Source organism: Hyperolius riggenbachi, chromosome 1 (genome assembly GCF_040937935.1).
Source record: "Hyperolius riggenbachi isolate aHypRig1 chromosome 1, aHypRig1.pri, whole genome shotgun sequence".
Lineage (NCBI taxonomy): Eukaryota > Metazoa > Chordata > Amphibia > Anura > Hyperoliidae > Hyperolius > Hyperolius riggenbachi.
Window position 1 is genome coordinate 462,372,843 of NC_090646.1, and position 21,523 is coordinate 462,394,365.

At 41.0% G+C, this 21,523-nt stretch overlaps 1 protein-coding gene across 4 annotated transcripts in view; it reads right to left on the reverse strand.

Moving 5' to 3' along the window:
* The window catches only part of FAM222A (family with sequence similarity 222 member A), a 115,071-nt gene that overhangs the window by 17,909 nt on the left and 75,639 nt on the right, over positions 1-21,523 (reverse strand). For all 4 annotated transcript variants that reach the window (XM_068271474.1, XM_068271475.1, XM_068271477.1 and 1 more), the window contains one exon: positions 20,345-20,465. In XM_068271474.1, coding sequence (XP_068127575.1) covers positions 20,345-20,426 — 82 coding nt within the window. In that variant the 5' untranslated portion in view covers positions 20,427-20,465. The remainder of the gene's footprint in view (positions 1-20,344; positions 20,466-21,523) is intronic.

The window sequence follows — 21,523 nt, forward strand, 5'->3', positions numbered from 1 at the left end:
AAATAGATTGAGGAGTAGACTACACAGGAGGTAAGTATGACTTGTTATGTTTATTTTGACTTTTAATTTTCAGTTCAGGTTTTCTTTACAGAGGGAGTTAAAGGTTGGGAACAGCAGCCAGAGTGCAGAGTGAGTGCAGCCAGAAGAAGCCGCTTTTATGAAATAGGTATAGAAGAACCCTTCACTGGAATGGTGGGCTGTCGGAGTATTTTGTTTTTGTTTCTGTTGTGCTGGTCCTCTGCAGCAGGGGCATATCTAGAGGGGGAGCAACACCTGCGATCGCAGGGGGGCCCAGAGCTGTGGGGGGCTCCAGCTATCAACCTTCCCTTCCTCTGACTCAGGAGACTATACTTCAGATCAGGCGTTTTTGTGGCCACACTTGTTATGGGTGTGAAGATCATAATTGCCACACTTGTTTTATGACCCTTGTGAGAGGGCCTCAAGGGCACCAAGGGGAGGCAAGAGGCAAGGGAAGGGTGTGAGCACCGGGGGGGGGGGGGGGGGGCATCAAAGTTTTGCACTGGTGGCTGCCCTAGACATAGGCCTTCAGCCAATAGTCTAACACAACCTGAAATGTTTCATGGTGAGACCAATCAAGTACAAGGCATCATCATCTGCCATCACACTGCTATCATCCACTATCACAGCATCAAATCCTAAGAACTGGTGTAGATTTTATCCAGTGTGATTTATCCTTCCCTCCTCCTGAATGTGATCATCCACTGCTCCCATCCACTGAGCTCATATATCTAAAGCCCAATCTACACGATACGATTCTATGTGCGATTCGATTACGATTCTATTTATGATCCGATTAAATCCGAAATGTCCGATCGGGATTCGATTCAATTCGATTTGCCATTGCAAAACAATGGCAAATCGAATTGAATCGAATCGAATCCCGATTGGACACGTCCGATTTAATTAAATCGTAAATAGAATCGTAATCGAATCGCACAAAGAATCGTATCGTGTAGATGGGGCTTAAAGGTACCCACACACTATTCAATTAGTGGTAGACCATCTACAGTAAAACAATATCTTCCAGATATCGATTTACCTGATCAACCACTTTGCACGAAATGACAAGGACATAATGTACAGTAAGTCAACCCCCCCCCAACAAAGTATTCAAAACAAATGTAAAAGCAGCAATGGGGTTTATAAAAGTAGATATAAACATTCTATAGGGCAGGATGCACACTTGTACCTGTGATATCACAGTTTTTGGTATCTCCATCATTCTGCGATCGCATTTTATTTTCTGCATGCTATTTTGCATTTTCATTTGTGATTTTTCATATTGCCGCAAAATGCAATGGAATGAAAGCTTAGCAAAAAATACAGAAAAAAAAGCAGAAAGCTGCCACTTTTTTTTGTACCACAGACAAAAAAAACATAATGGAACGCAGATGAATGCAAAAAAAAAAAAAATAAAAAAAATAAAAATAAAAGAATCCTGATTTTTGAGTGGCCTATTGGCCACTGATCTGTAAGCCTTGAGTGGCCTATTGACTTTAACTACATGTGCAGTGAGGCATGTTCCCCATAATGCAGCAAAATGTACATGATTCAAAGAAGTGTGCGACCCGCTGAAATCCCAATGCTGCTTTTAAATTTGTCTTCTATGCATTTTTGCAGCATTACATACTAGACAAGCGGTTACATATATGATCAATATTTTGATTGTAATACTGCAGAATCCCTTTATAGTAAACTCCTAGGCAGTGGCGTAGCAATAGAGGGTGCAGAGGTAGCAACCGCACCGGGGCCCACCCCCAATCACAGTATTAGCTCTTTATTGGTCCTGTGTTGATAATGGTCACTTCTATAGATGCTTTGAATAGTAGTAATCATTAAAAAACTGTTCCCCTCCCCTTTTTGCACCTCTGACACTGTGGTTGTCCTTGATTGGTTTTGGTACGTCGTATAAGTTGTTATGTATATAGCACAGCTTCTTAGCTACGCCACTTCCAAGGGACCAGGAAAGGTAGTTTACTATATCAGAATTGGTCATACATTGTATATTAATATAGGCACATGGTCAGGACTGAGTTTACTATAGCCCAAGATTTACTACAGTATAACCAGATTGTACTGTATTGTCTGAAAACACCATAGTTTTAATAGATTTTCCTGAGATTCCACATTTATATTGGAAATTATGTCTTATTGAAACAGGTGCATAATGTAGGGGCACTATATGTCTATGGATATTTATAAGTGTTGTAGACACTTTATTTGACTGGTGCCTAGGATGATAGGAAGTCTTACGAAAACGGTTCCACATATTTTGTAAAGAGCTGCTCAACACACTGGCTCTATCTGCAGTATCTCCAAACACGTTGCACAAGCACTTTTCTCCTGTAAATAACTTACAAGAAGTTAATTCTGTGAGGTACAATAACGATTATTACAGCAGAATTAAAACCAATTGATTCTTCTACTGAGCAAATGCAGCCTGGATTAATAAGTGAACACCAAATACAGAAGGTAACAGGAACATCAAAGTCACTGTGACCCAGCTTAGCACATATCACAGAGGAAATGAAATAAACCAGAGAAGGGAGCAACAAATATTTACACACACAAAACCCAGGTTCCTTTGCTCTGTGTAATGGCTTTTGACAGGACCTCTCTGAGAGGACACAGCAAGAAAGAAGTTTGCTGAGAAAGAAAAGAGAATAAACTGGTAGCATGCTTGTTCGGTTCTATGAAGAAACAAAAATGTGATAGGGTTTTCGTTTAGTCACTAATAAAAAAAATGTGTAGGATTCCAGGCCACCACCATTTGACAGCTGCAGTGACAGCCCAATAGTTTGTTATGCTGCTTTTTGAAAAAAATGTTGTCCAGGAAAATTATTATATGAACATTTAGATGTAAGAAACAAAAGTGCAACTCCTCTCTCAAGCTTTGCTAAACCTTTTAATAGCCAGAAATGTGGAGGCAGCAAGAGTAGGGCTCTGCATGTTTGCTAATGCCAACTCAATGACTTAACATACAGGGGTTGACGCAGAAAGCTTTGGCAGGTTACCACAAGTTACGCTATTAGCAGACCCGTGGTACTCCAGTAACGCAAGGGTTGCTAAGGTAACGGTGTTACTAACAGTGGCGGCTCCAGCTTTTGGGGACACAAAGGGGGCACATGATGGCTGGCTGGTGGGGCCCATTTGGGTGATCAAACTGATAAAATTGGCTATGTGGCTAGTTTGCTGGCATGCTGTAATCTTTATTTGCTAGCAAGCTGTTCCTGTGTGGAAAGATCACAGACAAATCATTCCAGCCCCCAGCCTCTGTCTCGGCTGCAATCAAGGGGAGGGGGAAGAGGCAGGAGGAAGAGAAACACTGTGCGTGTAATGCTGGGAATACACGTTTCGTTTTTGCCTTCGTTTTAGCCTTCGTTTCGATTGTGCCTTTTGTCCTTTTCGTTCCCGAAATAATCGAACGTACGGTTAATATCACCACCCACGGTTTCGTTTTTTTTTTTCGATTCTGATGGTTTTGTTTTTCGAATGATCAAAGGCTGCAAAGAAACGAAACGAAAATCCCTTTTTACAGGGACGGACTAACATAAACGAACATATAATCGATCTGAACAGCCATCAAGCCTACCAATGGCTCGATTAGATGGATAAAGAGAGATAATATCAAACATGTTCGATCACTAGTCGTTCGTTTTTGGGGTCTATTAATCCAAACTATAATGAGATTATGACTATTTTCACATACGTTTTCAACACTCGATTCGTTTACTGAACGAATTGAAGGCTAAAACGAAGGCAAAAACGAAACGTGTATTCCCAGCATAACTCTCTATGCTAGTAACTAAAGTATTGCTGGAGACTAAGCTCTAGTTTATTGGCTAATTTAAAAGAAAAACAGTAAGCTGTCAGCTTGTAAGCCTTCCTCGGACTCTATACCTGTTGACTGACAATGTTAGAACATACAATCAGAAGGAGGTAGAGAGATTTATTTAGCAAAAATAGGTATGATCTAGATACATTAAGTACAAGGGATCTTGCAAGGATTGTGAGGTATTTATGGCACATGGATAAGACCCTTTGTTTACTTAACGCCTACATAAACTCCAGCTGACATGGAGAGGTTTTTTACAGACCCTAACCGGTTTACTGTACGCTGCTGGAACCTGCAAACAGTTAACTGTATGTTACTGAGCAGGGTGGCACTCGGGGGCACAGTGATTCCCTGGGGGGGGGGGGGCAGTGTAGCACTGCCCATGGTTACTGACATGCATTGCATTCTGTCGGCACACAGCAATAGTACCGCAACTTCGAGCATCAACCCCATGGTGAGGTACCTAGTGGAATGTGAGGGAGAAGGGGGCACATCCTCACCCCTCCCATGCTAAGTAACTTTTCAAGGGGGGGGGGGGGGGGAAGAGTGTTAAGTGCTAGGCATAGGTAGAGGGAAGTCTTAGAATTAGGCATCGGTAAGGTAAACGGAGGTCTAATGCTGGGAATGCACCATAAAATGTTCTGTTAGATTTACCTGCCAGATAGATAATTTCCAAAATTATTATCTAACCATCTATCTGTCTAGCAATTAGGCATTGTTCTACTCAGCAGGAGATGACCATGAGACATTGCACCAGAGATAATGACCAGTCTCTACCAGCACTTTACAGAAAATAATCTAATTACAGAAAATCTTACAGAAAATCTAACAGAAAATTGTATGGTGTATTCCCAGCATTAGGGTTAGGCATCATTAGAGGGAGGTCTTAGGAATAGGCATTGGTAGAGGGGGATTTTAGGCTTAGGAATCAGTGGAGGGAGGGTTCTGTGCGAGAGTAGGTTAGGTTACGACATAGTAAAATATTGGTAAAGATTAACAATATTTTACTATTGGAATTCAGTAGTAGAATGTCGGTAATTTTACTGATATTCTGCTAGCGGCAATCTTGCATGTCATTTTTTCCAGACACCTTTTTTACAAGCATGCCTTTCAGGAGACCTGTTACTCATTTGCCTTGTGTGTAATATTGTAGCCTATAAACCCCAAAGAGGGTTGTATGCTTTTGATTTTATCCTAATTTTTATTACTTAAAGTCTTCTACTACATTTCTTGAAGAAACTTGTCAACTCGTTTGCAGCTGGCATCCTCTTGTGCCTTGTCTTTAAGCCTTCTCTATCCTTATTGAAGAGACAGACGGAGTCCTTGGGCTAGAATCCCTAACACTGCCACTGCTTACTGAGTGCGCCATAGTGACCGCAACTCAAGCACTTTGAATCCGCCAGGAGTAAAAGCGCAATATGTTATTTGCCTCATCTTGTATAGGCCCCTGCCTATATATATGTTCAGTGGGATGGTGTGGATGGGTATTAAAGATGAAATATGGTAGCTGCAGCTTCATATAAGCCCCAGTCACTGCTCAGCAGAATTTGTCACCATCACTGGCATAAATGGATTACCCTAACGTATATTTGGTCTGTAAATATAGGCAGGACCATCAGGATTACATCGGTTAAGCACAGTCCAGAGTTCAAAAAGTACAGATGCTGCAAGTAGTGTCTCTTCAATCAACATAAGAAAATACTTTAGACAAGCTGACAAGACAAAGAACACTTTAGTTACAAGCAAGATGACAAGATTCTTCATGGAACACAAAAAGTGAATTCTAGTAACATAAAAGAAGACTTCTTGTGATGTGTGGGCAGTGGTTTAAGATGAGGGTCCCAGAGGAGGATACTGAAGTCTTCCACAAACATAGGGCAGAAGATAAAACATTACAACCCCATGTGGTTTCCTTGACTACAATTTTATGCACAGTGCAAATAGGTAAGGGGTCTGTTGGTGGAGACCGGATAGCACTATAAACCCTCCCTGGTATATTACTCTCACCTCATTACTGGAGATCACATACCTCTGTGTGAAGAGTCCTTTGTCCTGGACATTAGAACAAGAGCCTTTTGCAAAGAGGGGGATGATTTGGCCCCCTCTGACCTTTGCAAGCTCGACACTCCTTTCAGTGAATATCTAAACTCATTAAAAGGTATTTTCCTGAGCACGGATAAATGATCACTGTATTTTAAAAGTATTCTGCAAACAGCTTTCAATTGAGTCACTGGAGCCTCCAGATTAGAGAATGGGGATATGGATAGAGTAATGGATACTTAGCCTTGCTTTCAATTTATAGTAAGTATTGTGTTCTGTGAACTCTATACTATTAGCAACATTGGGTTTGTAAGTCAATCCTCAAGCAGTTTAGCCCCATAGACACAACTGACGTCATCAGTCACTTAAAACAGTCCAATGATGTGAAGAGATGACAACCAATGATGGTTCTCAGCCACAACAAATGATCTACCCTGGCAGATCTGTTTGGGCGAACCATACCACATGTACGGATTTTGTCAAATTCTGAACAACCACTGGCATACATGCATATTGCGCACTGGTTACTTCAAGTCGAGGACAATACAGTACATGCAGGCTGGTGATTTGTCTGTTATAATGGGAGGACTACGCGCTGCACAGAATGGTGCAGCTACCAGCAGGAGGGGTAAGTGGCAGAACAATGCACTTGGGCATGGGACGTTGTTACAGATCTGCCATGCCAGATGTTTAGGCGACATCAGGGGCTCCTGTACACACACTAGATTCTTGCCCTAAGCGGTCTTTATCAGCCAACCTGGCCGCCTTTAATCTACAGTGTTCACATAGCTTTATATGACATAGCAAGTCTACTTCTGGAAAAAGGTGGACCATATACACTATCCTTTTGCTTTGAGAGGTTAAGGGTTCCACGCAGGTATTTAAATTACAAGTTACTTTAACAGAGTACCTTGTAATTTAAATTATTTTCAGTTTAACTAGAGGCTCTATATAAAGGTAAGCATTTAAAGTTAAAAAAATAACTTATATGAACAGTCATTTGTTGTAGTTAAATACAAACAGCAGGTGTTTTGTGTGATGTTCATACATTGGCAAGCATTCCTTGCAGCAATACCTATGCTAGGCTTTCTGACCATACTGGTAATGTACCTTTAAACTGGTCCAGGCAGCAGGCTGTGTACACATCATTTTGCATACGTCTGCTCAGCACAAACGAGGCAGGACACGTTATTAGCCCTGACTGGTGCAACAGCACAGCTTGTCATATCGTGTTATAGTCCTAGAGGCCAACACAAATCCTAAGCGAGCAGCTCAACTGACTGCTTATAAGCTTTATTAACCCTTATATAACTCGATCCTTGCGAATGTGTTAGAGTTCCTGTGCACGTCGTTTTGTTTGGCTGGTGCCCAAATTGTTAAGCAGAGACCTACTGAGTGGTTTAAATTAAGCATGTTTTTATCTGAATAAGCAGTTTCTCATCATTTTCTGCATAGCTCTGGCTCTGTTATTATAAACCGGAGCTAGCAGATATTATCTGTACAATATAGCTGAATAAACTCAGTGGTTCGCTATCCCGCCTGGCTTCCTCTCTTGAAATGCAGCCGGCATTGAGCAGACTGTTAATTTTTAGCTTTTGTCTGTTGATTTGAGCTGGTTGTTTCTCAAGCATAACCCTGTGACCTCTGTGGCCTTCTGTTCCTAGAGCAAAAATAAGCTTTTCCTGTACACAAACACATTCTCAGAAAATGCAACATGGCAGCCAATTCAAGCTGCACTAATAGCCAATAGGAACTGTGAAAGTTATCAGGTGTTACCAAAGTTTAAACACAAACCAGAAACATTGTTGCAACAGTGATATCTACACTGAAAGTGCTGATTAACACAGAATATAAGGCAGTACAATTTATAAACATTTAAGGGAAAAACAATTGGGCGTGGTTCACGTGACAATGCCAATTGTTTTGACCCAATGCATATTTGATTGCTATTAAATATTTGTTTGTTTTTCCTACAGAAGTTAATGTTAAGCAGTGGCTGGATAATGTACTGGAGACCAGGGTTCGAATCTCGGCTCTTCCTGTTCAGTAAGCCAGCACCTACTCAGTAGGAGACCTTGGGCAAGACTCCCTGGGCTTGATTCACAAAGCGGTGCTAACTGTTAGCACGGCTGTGAAAACCCCCTTAGCACGTCTAAAGGAGCTTTTCACGTATAAAACTTTACGCGCGCACTGCACAGAGCGCAGGGCGCTCCATGCGAAGTGCCCATTAAAGCCTATGGGACTTAGCGCGAGCATAGGACTTTGCGTGCGGTACTTAGCACACGATCTGATTGAGAAAAACGGTGCTAACCTACTTAGCACCCTGGTTAGCGCGCCTAAAGACTTTAGACGTGCTAAGTAGGTTAGCACTGCTTTGTGAATCAAGCCCCCTAACACTGCTACTGCCTATAAAGCGCACCCTAGTGGCTGCAGCTCTGGTCAGAAGAAAAACACAATATAATTGCTCTGTGTCTTTGTCTAGTCTTAAAAATAGAGGTAATGCGCAATGTGTGTAAGGGCTCATTTACTCCAGTGCGCTTCGGTCTGCTTTTTTTCAGCAACACGTATCTGTAACATGATGTGCTGAAAAAAAGCAGACAGAAGTGCATGAAGTGTGAATGAGCTCTAAGAATGCTGCAGGCTGTAAGTTTTTTCCTCTCGCATGTGAATTTAGAATCAGATGTGAACACTTCTATTGATTTAAATGGGCTGTCCGTTCTAATGCGAATTTGCATTGTGGGAAAGTGCATGTGATATAAACAAGTGTGAACTCTGCCTCAGAGATCTCACACGATTCCTTCCCTCACTCAGTACTCTGGCCTATGCATTAGAATGACACTGTAGGCATCTACCTGAAGCACTTGCTTGCACTTCTACCATTTGAAAGCATGAGGGAGAATGGAACACAGCTGACATATTTTAATAATTGTGGGTTAGATAAGAACGGTAGTTGCTGAAACCCGATGTTGCTGAGTTTTTAGGTTGTAGGGAGGGGGTATACTTGCTTTCTATTTAACAAAGAACTTTAGCGAAAAGGGGGAAAAATTCATCAATACATTGCAAAGTGAGAAGTTCAAAAATACAAGAGAGATCAAGAAATGATTAATATTTGCCAAGTAATTTGTTCATATTGTTTGATGCACAATCAGCCTGCATGTAATCATCTTTACTACTGGCAGACATGAAAAAAACCAGACAGCATCAACTGCCATTATCTAGAACCACACCCCCATGCAATGCAATAGGCTTAACTGTTTTTTTTTTTCACAGATATACATAAGCACAGAGGGAGGATACTGGTTACTTGGTAGTTGGAAACAGCAATGCAACAAGGCTCACAGACAGGAAACTGTCAGGACCTAGGTCCTGGCATCACACTGTGGGTAGGGTTTCACCGCAATATCAGCCATACAGACCCCCCTGATGATCTATTCAAGAAAAGGTAAAGATTTCTCCTGGGAAAATAAGTATCAGCTAGTGATTGGGATGGAGGTCAATACTTGGTTACAGTTCCTCTTCAACTAGTAACATTTGTATAACGCCTTTTCCTGTCAGACTCAAAGCACTTGAGAGCTGCAGCTATTAAAGGAACACTCTCCACCCTTGAGAATTAGAAAGCTTTGCCCAAGGACTTCTTACTGAATAGGTAACTGGCTAAGTCAAGTTTTGAACCCTGGTCTACCTTGTCAAAGGCCGTCTCTATAACCACTACACTATCCGACCATTATTTCCAACAGAATATTGTTTCAGACTTTTGGCTCTCCAGTCAAACTATCTAATTAGCTCTATGTATTTGAACTATAGGGCCCAATCACACTGGAAATTTTGAGGGTGGTAAACCAAAGGTGTTTTACTGCCCTCAAAACCACTATCAATGCAGCAAAGACGAATTCTGCCCAACCCAAGCACATAGGAATGATAAGGGAGTAGTGAAGTTGACGGCATTTATGACAATTCAACATTACGGCTGAGTTCACACTCGGGTGCATTGTACCCGCAATTTGCTGCACAAGTATGGGTTTACTCACAGTGCAGCAATTGTGGCGCGTTTGCAATTTCCAACTATCGCAAACATGCTACATGTAGCATTTCCCTCAGAACACTACAATGCAAAATGTTTTTGTGTCCCCAAGTGTAAATGGGGCTGAAGTGTTTTTGTTGGAATAACGGCCATAAACCACTGTGTGTGTGCTGCTGGTTGGTGGCTTTCACGTGCACTGAAACTTATACAGAAGAAGAGAGAAGTACAAGAGCTGCTAAATGCCTAATTTAGTCGCTTCATTACCACTGACAGACGCTTTACAAATGCCTGGAAAACTGCTATATATGGTTTTCCAGGTGTTTACAAAACCAGCAAAGTGAACGAGGCCTTGGGGAATAGCAAGGCAGAGCAATCACGTAAACTATGAAAGGGAGGGCAACGTTCTGCTTATTTCATTGTAGAAAAACCACAGAATATTTGTTAGAAAACCAGAGTTTGAAATAATAGCAGATATTCCAGTTGCGGACAATACACTTCATCTGTCTTACAGTCCACCTGTCCTTACAGAGTTATGGTGGTCACAATCATGATCTTTGCTGGAAAAGAAGCAGGTTTCTTGGCTGTAATGATGATCTTTTGGATATTATTTAGAAACGATTACTAAATCATTCACCTTGAGCAAGTATACAAATCGGAAAGATAACTGCCCCCCTCCCCCCACCAACTGCCCCTCATCCTAGTGGCTGTCATACTGCTTTGGCAGGGATAACACTTAGCCATGCCCCCAGAACACTAAGACAATGGATTGTGTCACAGCTGTACCATGTGACCAAACACTGCTTGAAATAAGCGGGAAAGCTCCAATAGGTGAGGTGATGAGGAAGTGGACACAACTACTCAGCTGCATTCATTTTACATTCAAGTTTACATTTTTATATTGCAAAAACAGCGATTTCTTGCAATAGCAATAGAAATACATATCTTAATCATCGAATTTCTATAAAATGCAATGATCAGAGTAAGGGTGGACTAGACATTTGTGTGTGAACAGCAATTTTTGCTACTACCCCCACCTGCGTACAATATACAGCTTATCTTCAGAGCCGCCAGAAGCAACCCCACCAACCCCCAACCAAAGCAAAAAAAAAAAAAAGCACAGGAAAGCGGTTTGCGGATTTTAATGAAGTGATTTTTTTTACCATATAAAAACCCTCTGCTGCAGATCTTATTTGACTAAGTTAAAATGGTCAGCATAAAAAAATAAATAAACTACAACTAAATGTAAAAGCACTGCACTTCATGGCCAGTAGCAAAAAATGTTAATCGTGGCACATATGCTAAATTCCCACTTTCAAATTACAGCCTGCCATGTGGGCCTGTATCTTTAAGAGACAAATGAAATATTAATAGAGAGAATATTTGCAGATCTGTCTCTTAAATGACAGTACAGAGGGGGGTTTAAACTTGCCTTGGGCAAGCCGCAGGGCCCTTCCAATCCATTTAATGCAAGAATTCTTTTTCTCTGCCTGACAGAAGCGCTGCTCCTTTCTTGGGTTCTGTAACGCTGACTTTGCTGCAGAGTCACGCTGGCTGGGACGGGGTTAAGCAGACGAAAAAAAAAAACTTGCTGGTTTCACAAACCGTGTTTCACCTTTCACATTTGATACTGATTCCCCCTGTCACTGCGCAATCACACAGCGGCATGTTACTCTCTGTAATCCATGCTGAAACCCTATTTCTTACAGCCATGGCTAAACTTGGCTCCAAATGCATTTCAATGCAAATCAATGAATAAGGCCACTTAAATTAGGCAGATCTGCAGAAATAATTATATTAAGGCGCTGCAGCCGCAATAAAATATATGGAGGTGTAAATAACCTTTCCCAACAGCTAGAGGTGTACTTTGTATCCTTAGAATATATTGGATTTCAAACGCTTCCCGATTCATCAATATACAAAAAAAAAAGCTGGCTAACTCAGTGGCGGATAAAGGCGTACAGTACATAAGTGACATTTAATTAAACAGAAGCCGCTCCTCTCTGCTGAACAGAGCAATACAGGAATGAATTTGGCCGCACAGATTTGCAGATGATTTATATATAATTTAAATACGGCTCCTGCCGCGCACTCACCCAAGTGAATCAGGAGAGATCTGCCGGCAAAGGAGGAGAAGTTTATGGCTCTGCATTGCGCGGCCCGCTCCTCCGGGAGCAGAGGGGTTAAACCTGCGCCGCCACATGCGTGGAAATTGTAATTGGGTTATTGGCGGCTCGGATTCAGATAAAAAAAAAAAAAAAAAAGAATCTAAAAGAGTTAGCGGGAAAAAAATAAATGAGATTAGCATTTGCTGAGAAACATAAGAGGTGGAAAACAAACAGCTATTTTCAAGGCTTGAATGATGGAGGTGCCAGAGGCTGTGTCCGGATCCACTACTTCATCCTAATTTCATACAAAGGCTTGCAGATATGTTAAATATGCTCCCAGCAGAGTTGACATGGAGGTAAATGCTTTCATGCTGAATAAAATACTGGCATTGAGGACACATATTTGTGCATTTTTACCCTTGTACTGCAACATCTTTGAATATTAAATGCTTTTTTTTCAAGGGCACAAAGCATATATGTGAGAGTCTACAGTGCATAATAAATCCACACATATATTTTACTGCTGATCAGGCTGAAATGAATTCACCAGCTCTGCTCAGCTGTTGAAGGGTAGAGGAGTATTAGTCTGCTTACTTATAAGAAGGGTTCCCATGGTCCATGGATCTCGGGTATCAAAAGACTTAAGTTGCCTATAGCAACCCTAATCCACATGTCATTTAAAACAATCCTGTCATACACCTGGCAGAGAAGTGGATCACATCATGAAGACTACATAAACAGAGGTTGCTTTTGGTGAACAGCTGAATGTGAAGGCTATGGCAGAGTCCAGAGATACCGGCTACTGAAGTGAGTAAAAGGAAATGATCTCTTGAGATTCCTGGGCTGCAACCAAATATGGAATCAGTATAAGGCTTTTGAGATAGAAGGAGCCTGGATGAACTAACATTTTACAGGGAAATGCAGCACATTCATATTATTTCTACATCCTGTGTTGTTTATACTGTTAAGATTTTTGGACAAATCCAGTTCAAAGGAAAACTCCAGCAGGTGTTTAAATAAAAAAAAAAAAAAAAAAAGAGTTCCCCTAGTTATTTCATCTTAATTAATTTAATTTTCCTACTGCATCCTACAAAAGACTGCAGAAAATAGAAAGTTTAGCTCAGTGATGGTAAACCGAAGAGCCAGGTCACCCAGGCGTCTCACAGATTACAGCTGGTGACCAACTTTTTAACGTTTTCTCAAGGATCTTGTTCCTAAAATACTCCAACCAGCTCCTAGATTGGACAGAATGGCTCCTGATTGCAATATTAATGTCTTTATGTAATACAATAATGCTGAGCTCTTCTGCAGCACAGTTCCCCCTGGAGAGCTTACAATCTAATTGCTACCATAGTCTTGGTCTAATAGTCTATCTCTATCATATTGTTATTATATAGAGCTGACATCTTCCATAGTACATTGTCATGTCACTGACATTCTCAGAAGAGCTCACAATCTACCCTACCATGATCACAATGAGTCTAATGTCTCTACTATAGTCGATTTGTGCGGGGGGGGGGGGGGGGAGGTAGCAATGAACTCACCAGTTATGGGAGGTGAGAGCAAAATTAAGTACTTGGAGAAAACAACACTGACGTGGAGATAATGCAAACTGCTTGCAGGAATTTGGTTTTAAAACTAATCCCTCATCCCCTCTCAACTAACTTAGAATTGTATTCCACCAGCCCACGAAACCCCTATGCAGTCTTGGCCACTCGGCCAGCGAACCACCAGGCAGATCATTTCAACAGAGCATTGTTCTTGCCACTTACTCTGCCGCCCGCGCTACTTCGCCTGCATAGGAACAGAATACATTGCTAGCCCGCAGGCTAGTGAAGCATCTGTACAGCCTCCGTCCTGCAATGTCACATAAGGGATCAGGTGCAAACTCCCACTGGGCGACATGCTTTGTTCATGTGTACGAGGTTTAAAGACTAATGTACTTATATTGACTCTTACTTTCTCTGTCCTATATCTATCTGTAGATTCAAACCAATATTATTGCTTACATCATCTCAAAATTAAAACTTTGTAGCCTAACCTGATTTATTGGAATGCGTTTTATATTGCAATACATCACAAAGTGCAGTGATCACTAGAAGCTTAATGGAAGCAAGATCAAACAGTTTAACCTTCATTAACATGCCTGTCACTGCCTGGTAATGGATGTAATTCTCAGGCATGTGATGAATAGACATTATAACCAAGCCTCTTTACTAGCTAGTTAATCTGTGTTGTAAACCCAGATTGACCCAAACTGTAATATTCACTTCACAGAACTGATTGCTAAAGCAGGCCAAGGCTTTATCTCACAAAGTGCAAGAGCAAGCAAACGCCACAATAGGTTATTTTCATAGCACAAAACCACTCCGCACCACAGAAAGTAACATTTACACAATAAAGCTTATTGTATAGCGGCTGCGCCACCCTGTTTGGCATGCAAGCGGTTAAAAGGAACACAATATAAAAGGAGTAGGATAAGAAGTGAAATCACCCAGAATTTAGACAAAGGAAGCAGTATTAAAATAGAGTCCTATTGAAATGATTGAAAGGGCCTTATCAGACCCTGTCATATCTCTCTCTGTGCTGGTGCCACTGGAAATGGAGCTGAAAGTCTCTCACTGCTGCACACAGCCAGCTTACCCACCTCACAGCTGACAGCACACATAACAATCAGCTCAACTGCTGAGGAAAAAGAGGTGTAAATAATAAAGGTGAACTAAAGGCAAGCACATACCATTTATATTCAGTCTATTTAGCATTACATCTTCTGCAGCGCATTGCACAGTATGTAGTCTTGTCACTAACTGTCCCTCATAGGGGCTTACAGGCTCACAGTCTAATCCCTTCCATAGTCATATGTCTATCATAGACAAAAGGCCAATTTGGGCCAATTTTGGGGAAGCCAATTAACTTATCTGTATGTTGATGGGATGTGGAAGGGAGCTTGAGTGACTGGAGGGAACCCAAGCAAACACAGGGAGAACATACAACCTCCATGTAGAGTGTCCTGGCCAAGATATGAACGAGGAACAGTGCTGCAAGGCGAGAGGTCCATCCAGTACCCACTACACCACTGACATTTTTAAGGGATACCCGAAGTGACATATGACATGATGAGACAGACATGTTTGTACAGTGCCTAGCACACAAATAACTATGTTCCTTTTTTTCTTTCTCTGCTTGAAAGAGTTAAATATCAGGTATCTAAGTGGTTGACTCAGTCCTGACTCAGACAGGAAGTGACTACAGTGTGACCCTCACTGATAAGAAATTCCCCTATTTATCCCTTTCTTGCTCTCAGAAGCCATTTTCTGCTAGGAAAGTGTTTTATAGTTGGAATTTATTATCAGTGAGGGTCATACCGTAGTCACTTCCTGTCTGAGTCAGGACTGAGTCAGCCACTTACATACCTGATATTTAACTCTTTCAGGCAGAGGTAAAAAAAAAGGAACACAGCATAGTTATTTGTGTGCTAGGCACTGTACATACACATGTCTATCTCATGTCCCATGTCACTTCGGGTATCCTTTAATAATTAGGCTCTTAGCTCTACAAAAACATATAACTGAACGCGAATACTGTATATAAGTACAGGCCCTCCTCGAGTTACAAAAGAGAAAGGGACTGTATGTGTGTTAAAGGGAACCTTAACTGAGAAGGATATGGATGTTTCCCTTAAACAATACCAGTTGCCTGGCAGACCTGCTGATCTCTTTGGCTGCAGTAGTGGCTGAATCACACACCTGAAATAAGCATGCAGCTAATCCAGTCTGCCTTCAGTAAGAGCACCCGATTTGCATGCTTGTTGAGGGGCTGTGGCTAGAAGTATTAGAGACGCGGGATCAGCAGGAGAGTCAGGCAACTGGTATTATTTTAAAAGGAAAAATCCATATCCTTCTCAGTTTAGGTTCCCTTTAAAGGACAACTGAAGTGAGAGGGATATGGAGGCTGTTTACCTCCTTTTTCTGCCTCTTATGCCCCAACTCCCCCATTTTCCCCCTTTGTACCACATGTGCTTCCTCTGCCCCCTTTTCATGCCTACTGCTCCTCCTATTTTTGGTCCCCTGTCCCCTCTTTGTGGCACCTCTGCCTCCATTTACGATGTTGATGCAGGGCCCACAGTAAATGCTTAAAGAACACCACCAGTTCCATCTCTGCACGCTCTTCATTGCATCACCTTTCCTTGGCTATCCTTCTGCAGCGTATCTCATCAGTGACATCACCTTCTGCTGTTTGAAAATTGGGGACAGACTGTAAAAATCAATATTTTCTGACTGAGTTTTCAATCTAAAGATAAGGCCATACCCAAGTCAGTGATGAATTAGCCTGGTAAGCAACTGATCTACTATCCTGTATGACTTGAGTTTGATCAAATTTTAGCAGAAACAATTGATTGCTCAGCACCATTAAAAAAATGGCCTTCAATTCTGCTCGTCCCTGCCACTGAATTAAAATTTACCGCCGTGCCTTATTTTATCAATAGAATGTCCTAAAGTGGTCAGAGGTTCATTGATCAGGCTTGAGAGGGTCAATAGGTCATTGACCAATCTGATCAAAGTGATTGAATCTACCATAAAATTGCAAACGTGTAAAGCCACCTTTAAAAAAAAAGTAAGAAAAGGGTTAAAACAATCCTGAAGCGTAAAATGAAATACTTACCTTAGTAGTGGAAAGCCTCTGAATAGTGCTCCGCCAGGCCACTGTTCAACTGCTGGATCCCTCTTTATCTTTTGGCCAGGAGTGCAGTCATGTATATGCCACACTACGCATGCTCAAATACGGCCCACGCAGGTTGAGCTGAAGGAAGCACTTGTACATGTTTTTTTTCCCACAGTGTATTGGTTAAGGGCTCTGCCTCTCACACAGGAGTCCTGGGCTCAAATCTTGGCTCTTCCTGTTCTATAAGCCAGCACCTAATCAGTAAGGAGCTGGAATCCCTAACACCGCTATTGCCTACTGAGCGTGCCGTAGTGCCTGCCTGCAGCTCAAGCAATTTGAGTCTGCCAGGAGAAAAGCGCAATATAAAAATGTTATTGGTCTTGCTGCAGGGACTGCAATAGCTGAAGGCCCAATCATTGTCATTAGACATGCACCGTATTTGTGGCAAAACCCAAAGGTTTGTGGTTTGGGAGCAATATTTAAAGGTGCTTGCAGAAGTGGGTCTTACTAAAAGTCCAGTAACCTCACAAATTAAAAACGTCTCTCCAAGCAAAGCCATGCAAGCCTGTATGCTTTGAGTGGCAGCCTGGTATTGTTTGTGGAGATAAAGGGGTTTACTTGACCATTGTTGATTTAATTTAATTTTTCAAATGCTTACAGAACAAGAGACAGTAATAACATCACGTCAAAAGATATTCGCAAATCCGCCCTGTATCAATCACCCACAGATGGGATGAATTTCTGACTTGATTTATTGGTTTGTGGGAATTTACATGAAAACAAGGGATTTTCAGCCCCATGTTAGGCAGTGAAGCGTAGCACAATCTGTGCACTGAGTTATGTCTGCAGTTACAACACAGACGCAACTATAGCAGCTCCAACATTTCCAACTTATTTGGTTAAAGTGATGTCACCCTGGGGGTTTCCACTGTAATTTAGTTTTAATTCATGTGAATAACTTAGGTCATATTTCAGCACAGGTTGATAGAAGCCATTAAAATAAGTATTATGAAATAACGCAAACAATTGTATTCCTTGATTTATGTCCTTTTCATTCAGAGCTTTTCCAGTCAACCCTCATTTACCTGTATGAAAAAGGGTCTGTTTTAATTACTTTAATCACCAACATTGAGAACTAGCAATAGTCTAACGCATGTGAATATATATTTGCCTGCTACAATTAAGAAAAAAATTGTAGGACAGGAATTCCCTTGCCTTGCCATATGAGTGAAAGAGCAATAAATTAATGCCTTTTTTATTGTCCTGACCTTCATTTCTCCTGAGACAATTAGGCCCCATTCACACTTGCAAAACGCTAGCTATTTTGCTAGCGTTTTGCTCTGGTGATTTTTGCCGATTATTGCCAAAAATCGCCAATCGCAATTTTCCGCGATCGCGATTAGCGTTTCTGTAGCACTAAACGCAATCGCCGGAAAATGGTGCAGGATACAATTTTTTTGGCGCAATTTGCGTTAATTATCGCCCAAGTGAGAACGGGCCAATAGGTTTCTATTGCACTAGTGCTTTCAAAAGCGCTAGCGCTTGAGCGTTTTGCCGAAATCGTCGGCAAAAGACTCAGGTGTGAACGCGGCCTTACTGATTTTAGACACAGAAGACACACTAAATGTCCAAAATGAGAGCAAAATAGCAGCACATTTATTTGCTGCTCTATCCAGGTGATGTTGCATATTGCTCAGCTCATAATGTTGTGCAGCTAAGTGCGTGTGCCTATTTTTTTTAGAATAAGAACATAAACAGATATAGAGACAGTAAAGCAGTAGATAAGTGATGTGTGGTGCTGAAGAAAGCTCATAAACAAGCCTAAAATAAGCTTTGTAATGCCCCGGTCAATGATTTTACTGCACCTGGTGAGTTAAGCCTTGTACACATGCTAGATGTTTCTTGCCCGAGGTAGCTGGTTGGGAATGCTTATGCCAAATAGGGATGGTCAATGAGATGCAAATAATTTCAAGTTGATAAAGGATTATGCAAATCTTGTATGTAAATTTATACAGCTTGAAAATGGACCAATCAAATTTTACCTCAGCAGGATTTAATTGGTCCATTTTCAAGCTGCATAAATTTGCTTAATGCTGCATTAACTCAAAATTATTTGCATCTCATTGACCATCCCTAATGCCAAGAATCTAGTTTGTGTATAGTGGCTCCGAATGCATCGCCAAGAGATTTTGAGTGCCAGATTATCTTGCCAACCCCTACATAGTGCAGCAGTTGTCGTCCTTCCTCCCCTTCCATAGCTACAGAGCATGTCACTAGCCTAAATATCCATGAGGACTACAGCAATTATAATTTGTCATTTGTCAAATAAATAAGCCGGCAAACTGTGTGAATTTTACTTACTTGAAGGGTTGTTTTTTTAACATCTACTACAACTGATTTTGACCCTGCTCTTTATTTGTATCTCTTTTTATTATGAAATAAAATGCAGATTTATTTAACAGCATTTTTAAAACGCACCTTTTCACTTTAGCCTACCCCCCTCACTGGTGCTCTAAACCCACAGCTGAACTCTGGTCCCCACCTCTACCTCTAGATTGTAAGCCTTTGGGCAGGGTCCTCCTCGTTTCTTCTACCTGTTCATGCACCTCCATTACAATACACCCATCCTATAGATCTGAGTGAACTCTTGAGTGAACTCGACTTGCCTAATCTCCATACTCCCCTCCAGTGACTGACTAAGCATTACCTTGTACTCATAGTGTGCTGCGTGATCTAGTTTGCTTGTATTCCTGTACTGTCAAATTGCTGTATGTCACCCCTAAATATTGTCTGTAACCTTAACTAATGTCCAGCGCTGCGTAATATGTAGGCACTTTATAAATACAACAAATAAAATAAATAGGACTGTAAACTGTAGTCAACCTCTTCTACTTTTTTTTTCTATCCCTGCATTGCTTATTTAATTGAGTCATGTAGTCATACAGATGAGATCACACATGTTAAGAAAAAGCATCGCACTATGGAAATTTAAATAAAACCTAAACCAATTGCTGAAAAAGAGATTCACTAAAAGCAGATTTTATCAGATTAAAATTGTAAGAAATAAAGCCCCTGAAAATGTGAAATGTCCCTTTAAGCATTAATGGTATTTATATGACATGATTCATTGGCACCTATGTAATTTGCCTCTGCTTACCCACTGAGATACACATAAGCCTATAGCCTACTAGCTTTTCTATAACCAGCTTCACCACTCTCATTGAGATTCACAGACAAGGAGAGGATGCGGTGTCTGTTTCAGATCACTTGGTCCAGTAGGCTCTGCAAATACCTGTGTCTATACACTGTACATGTCACTGCTTAAGTCGCCAACTTTGCAAGCTGTTTCCAAGCACCTCAGGCATTGTATTATCTGTCTTCTGCTGGGCATAACCTCTCCTGACAAAGCTCATCTAACACTGACACGGGAATCTGTCTTTTTTTCTATGCTGGAGAGTATAGCACACTGTGTGCTGTATTCCACTCTCACAATGCGTGAAGCACAACCCACATAATTCAAATTTGAAGCAAGTACCCCATTACCATTATCAATATTGAACTACACTATTAAGGCTAAATATGAAAACAAGAGATAAAACCTGAAAAGTAAAGTGAGAATCGCACAAAATGTACACAAAAACAATTCTGCACACAACTTACACTTTCGAGGTTCCAGCCCCTTGTTTGCACATGCGAGGTGCTTTACTGGAGGATTCTGGGTTCTTTGAAGACATGCCAACATAGTTGCAAAGACTTACAGTCAGCTAGGCAGATGGCAACACTGCAAGAAGAGATTAATAACATTAGTCAGCCATTCTCACACCACTTGACTTTACAATCAAGCACACATTGGAAAAAAAAAAAAAAAAAAAAAAAAAAAAACTCTACAAAATCAACCATCCTTACTTGTTTGAAGGGCCAGCCCTTGTTTTGGAACCAAAATTTCCCTATCCCTCTTTCCAATTCCAACTATTTGAAGTATGATTGCTATAAAACAATATATATATATATATATATATATATATATATATATATATATATATATATATATATATATATATATATATATATATATATATATATATATATATATATTTTTTTTTTTAAACACACTAAAGCTAAACTGCGCACGGCAACTTTACCGGCGTATCCTGCATCAGGTCCAAAGGCCCTTTTTCTCCTAAGTTTTCTACTAGGAGATAATTTCTCATGTTACCTTTAAAATAACGTTTCAGCTTTTTGCAATTATAAAAGTACCAAAAAGTAAGTGAAAAAAGCACCATCAACCTCCTTGGCAGTATGATTCTTTCCAGATTGCAGGATATCATTTTTTTCTGCTTTTAGACCCCAAAATACAGGAAAAAAAAAATCACACCCCAAAGAGATGCCCCAGCACCTACTACACATAACTCACCTTCCTGGGATCCAGCAGTGCATCTCTTCCTCCTGTCCTCTGGGGGCACTCTATCTATGGTGAAGTCACCTGCTGTCGTGACAGATGGAGATCTCACCTGATAGACAAGGAGCTTCGGAGGACACACAGAACACGGGTTGCAACGGTTATGATTCAGGGGACGTAAGCTCTGCACGCCAAACAGCTGCATGTTCTGCATGTGCTGCCCCGGTGGTCACTCCAACTCTGGTTCGGGATAACCTAAAACAGCATTTTTTTTCACCCCGCGTGTGGATCGGCAATAACAAAATTAATTATAAAATGAATTTGAGTATTTTCTTGCTCGCTGATAGCTTAAAGGCATTTTATTGGTAAAGTGTGAAAATATTGCCTAGGAGAAAACTGAATTCAATAAGGGCCTTGGACTCTTGTTTTTACTTCAAGTC